The sequence below is a fragment of the Gopherus flavomarginatus genome, chromosome 4 (assembly GCF_025201925.1).
Source record: "Gopherus flavomarginatus isolate rGopFla2 chromosome 4, rGopFla2.mat.asm, whole genome shotgun sequence".
Taxonomy (NCBI): Eukaryota; Metazoa; Chordata; order Testudines; family Testudinidae; genus Gopherus; species Gopherus flavomarginatus.
In genome coordinates, this window is record NC_066620.1 from 78,054,877 (window position 1) to 78,064,748 (window position 9,872).

The 9,872-nt window shown below is 39.4% G+C and overlaps 1 protein-coding gene across 2 annotated transcripts in view; it reads right to left on the reverse strand.

Moving 5' to 3' along the window:
- The window catches only part of FMN2 (formin 2), a 234,538-nt gene extending 228,399 nt beyond the window's left edge, over positions 1 to 6,139 (reverse strand). Inside the window, exon 1 of one of the 2 annotated variants that reach the window (XM_050950369.1) lies at positions 4,416 to 6,139. In XM_050950369.1, the coding sequence (XP_050806326.1) occupies positions 4,416 to 5,982 (1,567 nt within the window). In that variant the 5' untranslated portion in view covers positions 5,983 to 6,139. The remainder of the gene's footprint in view (positions 1 to 4,415) is intronic. The other variant, XM_050950370.1, reaches the window with a different exon arrangement.
- Between the last annotated feature and the right edge of the window lie 3,733 nt (positions 6,140 to 9,872).

Below are 9,872 nucleotides of genomic sequence, written 5' to 3' on the forward strand. Positions count from 1 at the left end.
AGACAGAAAAAAAAACAAAGAATTAAAAACGCATGTGTCTAATTCAAATGGATTCAGACAATTTAACAAGTACATTGCAGTCAGGCCAAAAGATGTTTTTTGTTTGTTTTGTTTTAAACAAAAATTAGTTACCATTTGAAATGACTGAGTGAATCCCTAAGGATATGATTTTTAGTAGAAAGCTTTACCAGCTCTTTTCCTATCAAATTTGCTAGGGCTAATACTATGATACATTCAGTTAATAAAAAAGGCCTTTATCAAAATTATGAGCCCTATGTTGAGGAGCAACGATTCCACTTTTCTACCACAAAATCTTTATTAATGTCAGGATAATAATTCAATAACATACTCAGAAACTGCAGGATCTGATTACTTTCATTCATGTCCTGCTCTAGTCCCCTTGGGATCACAAGTGAAAAATAATGCTCTCATTGCACATCATGTTGAAATCTAGACTCTTGTAGTTACTGTTCCTGCAATTTCAAACAGCTATCTGTTTAAAAAATGGATCCACTGTCTTAATTTCAGAATGATCTATAAACTAGTCCCCACAGCATGCCTAGTCAGTGCATCAAACTCCTGGCATTATGGTTTGTTTACAAAGAATTTAAATGGCAAAAATATGCAAACTTGCTTTCTTGGCAACCTATATTGCATATGTTTTCCTAAAATGACACCTGACCACTAGCTATTTATTTTTAAACTATACTAAGAAAATTTCCTTAAAATCAATTCTATCAAAAATTAGGTGGAAAAAAACAGAAAATGAATTATATTAGCATTACAATTTCAACTGCTCAGTACTATTTATGTCTGTGTTAGAAGAGCCTTAAAACAGACCACATGAATCATTATAAAAATCACAGGGCACACAGCCTAAATACAATATACTGTAAACTAAGCCAGTCATGTGCTCACAACCTGCTGTCATTAAAATCAGTATCAGAAGTAATGTGGAATATTTGACTTGATTCTATACAGAAAGCAGAATATTATGTACTGACTGCAACTGCTGTATAGCAAGATGTAGTGCTCTAGACAAGATACTTAGATTTCAAAGAGACATAAGAAACCATAAAGATTGTTTGCTTAAAATCTATTCAGTAATCTCAATCTCTCAACTGCACTTAAGATTTCTGGAAATAAAATATTTTTTTCAACAAAAAGCACACACTTCATGAGTCAGGGAGATACCATACTTTATTTCTATAAACGTTGCTGTGAAGGATGCTCAGTGGGAATATTTTTCAGTACAAAGCAAGGGAAGCTTTTCTGCTACTATATGAGAGAATAGGGGGAGTTTCTGGGAAAGCTGATGTTACCTTTATTTCCCATTTTCTTTCACACCACTTGCTATTATTTACACTTTTCTGTCAATTTGCAGGCAATAAAAAGGATAATAGTGTATTCTTTTACACATAAAAAATAGTTCTAGTTCTTTTATTTTAAACATAACCATCCTGCATAACATGAAAGGCATAATTACCCTCCGCTTGCAAAGACAGCTGGCATATGCATGCAAATGAGCGTCACAGTAATTTCCATGAAAGACAGAACTACTGCTGCATTGGACACTACTCCTTTCACAATTACACTCCTTAAATTGTTGGAGACATAGGGAATAAAAACCAAGAAATGCTTACAGGATGAGGAAAAAAAATCTAAGAAATGAGAAGCTATCCATGGAAAAAGAGGACCTTAAAATAAACCAGAATATTTGAGTTTTTATCATAACTAAAATCTATTCTAAAAGCACAGCAATAAAGGGGAAAGAGAGAGAAAATTAGTGAAAAAGTTTGTGGGACTTTTTTAAATTATAAAGCTTTATTATTAACACACTAGTGTTAGCAAGTATATATGCATTATTTGTTGGGAAAGGATTTAGAAACTCCAGTATAAAATAGAGGTGGCTCCAAAATGCAAAATTCTGATATGGGGAGATTTGAAATCAGATCCAAATTCTGCAGTGAAGATGGAGAGGGATTTGAAAATGGGCATTGATTCAATCTAAATGTAGATGAGACGTGGAATTCAGATCAAGATTTGGGTTCTGATTCCAAAGTTCAGATGGAGGATTTTTGCTCAAGCCTACTGCTAAAAAAAAGTACTTATTGAATTACAAAAATCATGACTAATACATAATAGTTTAATCTGAATAAACACAAATCCAGGAGTACTGTGCTGTTCTACAAGAATAGATAGTGAAAAAGACTAGAAACAAAAAGTTAAACTGTCACATTGCACTATGAAAACTGAGTGAAGTACAGAGGGTAAAGAAGGAGCACAAATGGTAACACATGATGAAAAATACAATTATCTTGGCTATAAACAAGGAGATATTTTAGTTACCTTTTTATGAAAGAAACAGAATTGTTGATAATAAAAATTATTTCCTTATATATGATTTTTTAAATCATGGCAATGTTTCTTTAAGAAAGCAAATTAGACCCACTACTTTATAAAGGTACTAAAAAAAAAGTAGTCGCAGCATTTTTGCAAACAGTATTGAAAGATGTGTAAGTCAAAATCATGTATTCAGTGTGACCTCCATCTCCTTCCAAAACTAGCCTGGTGTTAGCTTGTGTGTTTGATTGACTTAATCTTACAAAAGAATATTTGTGTAAACTTCGTTTGTAGTACTTAAGTAAGTATCTTATAACTTGCATAGTTTTCCAAAACATCAAAGATGTATTGAAAATTAGGCAACATACGTGACAGAAACGTGACACAGGAGTGATCTATTTGTTGAAGGCTCAACTTAAACAAAGACCAAAAGAACCACACACACACTCTCTCTCTTTCCCTCTCCCCCCAAAAAAACAAAGAGGAAAATAAGGGGCAGTAAATATAGAACATTCCAACTAAACTGCATGCTATATTAAGCATTTCTAAGCTTTCTGACCAGGGCCGGCTCTAGGCACCAGTGCTCCAAGCATGTGCTTGGGGCTGCACTTTCCAAGGGACGGCACTCTGGCTTTTTTTTTTTTTTTTTTTTTTTGCATGCGCTTGGGGCGCAAAAAGCCGGCAGTCAGCCCTGAGCGGCGGTGAGCTGCGGCAGTGGGGGTCGCGGGGAGGGCCGCAGGAAGTAACCCTGGGGAGGGAGGCAGAGGAACCGCTCCCCACCCAACTCACCTCTGCTCCACTGCTGCCTGCTCCTCCAAGCACGCCGCTGCTCTGCTTCTCCCCCCCGCCTCCCTCCCAGGCTTGTCACACGAATCAGCTGTTTTTCGGCAAGCCTGGAGGGGGGAGAAGTGGAGTGGCGGCGGCATGCTCAGGGAAGGAGGCAGAGCGGCGGTGAGCTGCTGCGGTGGGGGGCACGGGGAGGGCCACAGGAAATAACCTGAGGGGGGCAGAGGTCCCGCTCCCCCCCCCAGTTCACCCCCGCCTCCTCCCCTGAGCGCACTGCTGCTCTGCTTCTCCCCCTGAGGGGAAATGCGGCACACCCAGGGGAGGCGGCAAGGCCGGGGATTTGGGGAAGGGGTTGGAATTGGGTGGGGAAGGGGAGGTGCAGGAATTTTTTTTTGCTTGAGGCAGGAAAAAACTTGGAGCCGGCCCTGTTTCTGATGCAATGCTATAAGATGCCTAACAGGCAAGATCAGTGAACGCTTTCCTAAATACATTACACCTGAATGAGTTACACAATGTAGCCTGCATGGCAAACAGACCAAAACCACCAAGTTTTACATCATGAGCTTTTAAAGTCTGTTTTCTGCAGAGTGGCCCTTCTTGAACTCCTGATTCCATTTTGTACCACATGCCTCTTCTTGTAGGGGGAACTAATAGCGTTATTGTTAAATATGTAAACATGTCTAACATCAAGTAGGTCTGACAGATCCACTATTTTGGAGGGGTTTAAAACTTGGAATAAGTAGATGCTGGCCAATCAATCTATATTGTGAGACTTGATGCATATTTACTGCATTTTACTTCATATTTGTACAGTGCCCAGCACAACTGAGTTCCAGTCCCAACTGGATCCTGTATGCACCACTGCAACACAATACCTACACACACACTAGAAAGTTTCTTTTCTAAACTTTCTACGTGCCCAGAGAGACAGCTTACCTGCGGCAGAACATTTGAGAACAGTTTGCAACTATAAATTCTCAATATATTTAATACCCTTACATGTGGGGAAATAGTAAAGCATTAAATGCTGATCCAGCAAATTAAGCCCTCAACCCTGCAAACACTTACGCATGTGCTTAATGTTATGCCTGTGTGTAGTCCCACTGACCACAGCGGGATCACTCACATGCATAAAAAGCATGTGTGTTTGCAGTGCTGGGGCCTTAATTTGAACAGACAAGGTTTGAATCTAAACTCAGTACATGCTATTTTGCAGGTCTGAAATGTATACTTGTAAGATTTTCAACCAGAAAGTCACTTTAGTAAACTTAATAAAAGTTACTCACCTGTAAAGACATTTGGAAAGGTATCAGTAGAAGCCTGGATCCCTGAGGATTTTCTTGAGTGATTCAAAGGCCCTTTTGCTTCTTGCAATCTCTCCCTGGACCTCCTGTACTCCAAGAAGTCTGCAGAGCCAACCTTTTTAGGTATTTCACCTTTGTGATCAGATAACTCTTCTGTCCAGTCTGCTGATCGACTGAAATAACCAGCCAAACTGACGGACCTTTGCTTCTTGCCAGATGCCTTCTCTTTTCTTTGGAAGGACTCATGTCTCCTCTTAAAAAGTGGGCTCTGGGATGGGGAAAGAGAAGGTGACTGATTGGGAGAACTCAACTGTCTAGTTGTGGTTTTGATGTAACATGGGTTAATTAAATAGGGCTTAAAGCATCGGGAACTGAGCTGAGGACTGCCCACTATCTCCCCAGATGACAAAGTGCCATTTTTCATTTCAATAGAAACATCACTCTCCAGTGCCTCTTGGCTGGCTGATAGACTACATTTGCCTTCCTGAGTCTCAGCAGCATGGTCATGGCCTGCATCTGAAAAATCATCATCTCTTCCAGAACCTGGGAAATCAACAGCTTGTACGTCACTAATTTTAGTCTCCGAATCTGCTGCTGGGAACAGAAAATGGAACACAGAACTGTCACTGTGAGACCCATTTTCTGTCACTGCTACATTTAAATGTGGGTAATCCTTGAGTTCACTAGCTACAGCATTCACTCCAGCCTCAAGATGTTCCTGTTCAGCAGCCCATAGCTTGTGTTCTTGTGTTTCAAATAAATGGTTACCAGCGTACGCTGTGACATTTGCTGTATCTTTCAGTTCACTTTCAATTTCACTGACGGGAATGTTTTCTGTAATTTCAGATATTGCTGAGACAGCTTGCTCAGTTTCTGGACTACTCTCTTTGTCACTGCTAGTCACTGAAAGAAACCGTTCAAGATCTAAGGGGGCTGCTTGAGAATTAGCCATGTGTGAGTCCATTGTTTTGGTGACATGCTCCTCAGTTCCAATGTTAATTGCCCCCTGCTGTTGCTGCAGTCTAATAGCTTGCTGGATATCAGAAAGCAAATCCTCTTGTTCTGTGGCTGAATGGAAACTGTATATATCTGTATCGGAGCCAGAGCTGGTCCTTTGTCCATCCTGCGCCTCTGCAGCAGCTGGGCGAGTTTCATTTGTAATTTCAAAATGCTCAACATCTGTATCCGAGAGACCTGCTTCATCTGCAGAAATGCTTATATCCGGAGTTTTGTTAACAATTGAATGAGCACTGTCCAGCTCCCCTGTATGCAAGGCCTGGCTTTCTAAAACATCCTCTCTTGAACTACTGGTCCCATCTTTAGCCTTGGACAGATTTTTCCTGATCCTCAGATTTGAAAACACTGAGGCCTTAGAGTCTGACTTACCCTTCTTTTTGACGGATTCACTTCCTTTACTATGCTTCCCCAGTCCCTTTTTGCTTCCTGCTCCCTTCTTTGTGCCTTCTGTATCCTTGGGCCCAGAAGCATCCTCTCCTCCTTCACATACATCACCTGTATTTTTCTTTAGCTTCCCATCTTGGTTCCCCATGATTTTTAGCAATCCAGCCCCTTCAGAAATCAAGCCATGCTGTTGGATTTCATTCACTTGGCCTGCCGGCAAGCTCCTCTCTCGCAATCCAGGTTTGTTTTCAGGCAGTGGTGATGCAAGCGACGCAAATGCTTGCTGTGCCTCCCCCCCATCTGCTAGAGCTGCCTTTTTGCATAATATGCAGCTTGCACTGTGCTCTACTGGGACATGCTCAGTACAGCACTGAAAGCTGCAGACAGCTCCTTCCAATGGCTGCTCCTGACACAGTTGCTTTTTCACTGTGGATCTGCTACGTTCCTCTTTCTTTATAAAAGATTCTGTGAAAAGTGTTTCCTTTATAAGAGTTACTTCTTTTTCCACTGTTTGAATTGCTTGCATTGTAAGCTCAGGGGAGATCACAGATAAGTTTGTCATCAAATAGCTATAATTTCAGGACTTCGAAGTTCAAATTCCTGGAAAAAGAAGAAAAGTTAAATGAGAGTTTCCATAATTACTCTGTCATTAACTAGAGGACTAAACTAGTAAGCTCCAAAAAGACAAATATGCTGGTTTAATAATTATAAAGTTCTTAAACATGTTACTTCAATATGCTACACAATACCATGTGTATTTTACACATTTAGCTCATATGTACCATAAAGACACAGTTAAGTTATCCTTAATTAAAAAAGTCTAAAAAAAAAAAAGGTGTGTATGCAAACCAATCCATTGAACACACTTTCAAAGATATACATTGAATTTTGAGTGAAATATTGTATTAGTATAATTACCATGTAAAACAAACAGTTTGTATTCTGAGAAGGTACATATATAATTATTCTCAGGACAGTAAGCTCATCAATATTAAAACAGACTACCATTGTTTCCTCTTATAAAAACATTTGATATGAAACAAATTAAATCAAACAGCACCAGCCAAATGCAACTCTGAAGTACAGGATACAGGTAAAGTGTTCCCCGTTCATATATAAATATTTTATAACAATTGGTTTAAACACTGCTGTTGGTTAGCTATTTTGAAATGACAAACAATATCTTATATAATCTGATTTTATTTTATTTTTCTATTTCTAGTTCATATGTGTGAGAACATGCATTTTATTTAAAAAAAATCCCCACTTTCAAAACAAATATAGTGCATTTTTTGATGGAGGGGAGGTTGGAGGCGGGGAGAGAGGGGGGGTTTGTAATCATGGGATTAAATTCCATGAAGTAATTTAACTAAAATGGAAATAAAGAGGCATAAGAACAAAGAAATTGCCAGACTGGATCAGCTCAGTGGACTCTCTAGTCCAGCATCCTGCTTCTGACAACAGCAGCAATCGACGCTTCAGATAAAGGTACAAAAAAACAAACAAACAAACAAAAACATAGTGGGCAATTATGTAATTAGCTGCTCATAGGGGAAGCTTCTTCCTAACACCTATCAGGTAGTAATTGGTTTATGTCTTAAAGGTAGATGTTCTCAGCCACACAAATATCTAATAATCTGGTATACTGCATCCAGTTTTGAGCCCTGCACTTTGGAAAGGATGTGGACAAATTGGAGAGAGTCCAGGGGAGAGAAACAAATCATCAGGGGACTAGGGCATGACTTATGGGGAGAGGCTGAGGGAACTGGGTTTATTAAGTCTGCAGAAGAAAAAAGAGTGAGGAGGGATTTGATAGCAGCCTTCAACCACCTGAAGGGGTGGGGTTCCAAAGGGATGGAGCTAGGCTGTTCTCTGTGATGACAGAACAAGGATCAATGGCCTCAAGTTGCAGTGAGGGAGGTCTAGGTTGGATATTAGGAAACACTATTTCACTAGGAGGGTAGTGAAACACTGGAATGGGTTACCTGGGGAGGCGGTGGAATCTCCATCCTTAGTGGTTTTAAGGCCTGGCTTGACAAAGTCCTAGCTGGGATGATTTAGTTGGAGTTGGTCCTGCTTTCAGCAGGGGGTTGGACTAGAAAACCTCCTGAAGTCTCTGCGATTCCTAATCTTCTATGATTCTGTAAATCATATTAACCTTTTGGCCTCAGTGATGTACCTTGTATCAATGAGTTCTATAAGATAATTATGTTGTATAAAAAGGAATTTCCTTTGATCAGTTTTAAACTAGTTGCCTTTCAGTTTCAATGGATGTCTTTGTTCTTGGATTATGAGAATGGATAAATAGGAGCTCACAATTTACCTTCTCTAAACTAAACAGCCCCACTCTTTCCAGTTTCTTCATGTGGAAGTCTTTCCATGTCCCTAATATTTCATTGCTCGTATCTGAAACTCCTCTGTTTCTACCATTTTGGAACCATTTCTATTATTTCTACTCTTTTGGAATTAGGGTGATTAAAACCAATAATGATATTCCAGGTAAGCACATGCCACTGATTTATAAAGTCTTAACTAACATACCTAACTGTATCTTACGCCAAAATTTCCCATTGTATTGTCCACCCCCTTTTCCCAATCATTTATAAAAATATATTAGTACAGAACATCTTAAGGCACTTTTTCCTCAGTTTATTGACCCTTTATTCCCACTTTTTGTTTTCTGCCTCTTAGCCAATTTCTAATCTACAGTAGTACTTTACTGTCCATGCTATCACTACATACATTCCTTAACAGCCTCTTGTGACGGGATTTTTCAAAAGGCTTTTTTTGACAGTTCAATTAAATTATGTGAACCAGTTCTCCTTCATCTACTCAATAAGTCTTACAGAAACTAAAAGCATAGTTTAAGAAGAGTTTCTATCCTAATATAGGGCTCAATTCGGCGTACACTGATTTTCTACAGGACTACTCAACAGTAGTGACAGAATGTGACTCCTAGTAATTATAACAAGCATTCATAAGCCTGATCCTGCAAACACTTATACAAGTGCTTAACATTAATATTGCAAGCTGTCCCATTGAAGTCTGCCAGACTCTTGTAGGACTAACACATTACACTTGGTTCACAAAATCTTTTTTGAAAATACATTATTAGCATGACTGACTAAAACTATTTAGATATATACACATACATGTGCTCAAATACATACAAGCACAAAAACACTCCCAGAACTGTACTTACATAAGTGATTGTGCTGATGCAAAACGAACTAAACAGTCAGGTTTGTTGGAACAAAAAACTTTTTTCCTTACTAATTTTGCCCTTTTCTGTTTGCTAAACATTTTTTCTTCATGTCTCAGTGTGACTCCATATAAACGCAGGATTCCATATTAGCAGTTCCCAATACATGGTCCTAAGGTCACATTATGAAATATCACAAGTCAGGAAATTTAAAATGGAAGGCTCCAACAACATCAGTTCCATCACAATATGTATATGCCATATTGACTACTCAAGTTGTTTTGGGTTAAATGTGTACCTTAATATACTCTGCCTTATGTCATAAAATGCATACCAGAAATGTTCACAAAAACAAACAAACAGAGTTAAGATACATTTAAAAAAAACAAATTATCAGTTTACAAGACTCATGCACCTTAGAAAAAATTAATATGTCTGGAAATGATATATTAGGGAAACAGTCAGTTCTCCACTGCCAGGTAATCCTCTATCACACACATTCATTAATTTTACTCAACTGACCCAACCCACCTAACCTTAAGTATCCCCAGTCATGGCTACTGGGTAGGCTGCCCTCTTTGGGACCCTTTTCAAGTTCCAGAAGTGCACCTCTTACAACAGGCAGGCCTGTGCTCCCCCTCCCTGTGATGGGATCCCACAATGCAACCACTGCAATAAGGTCTCTAGGTTACACCTCCCTGGGTGCCTAGAGGTATAACAGTTGGCCACAGAATCACAGAGGGAAGGGACCCCTGGAGGTGATTTAATCTAACCCCCTGCTCAAACCAGGACCAATCCCCAGACAGATTTTTGCCCCAGATTCTTAAGTGGTCCCC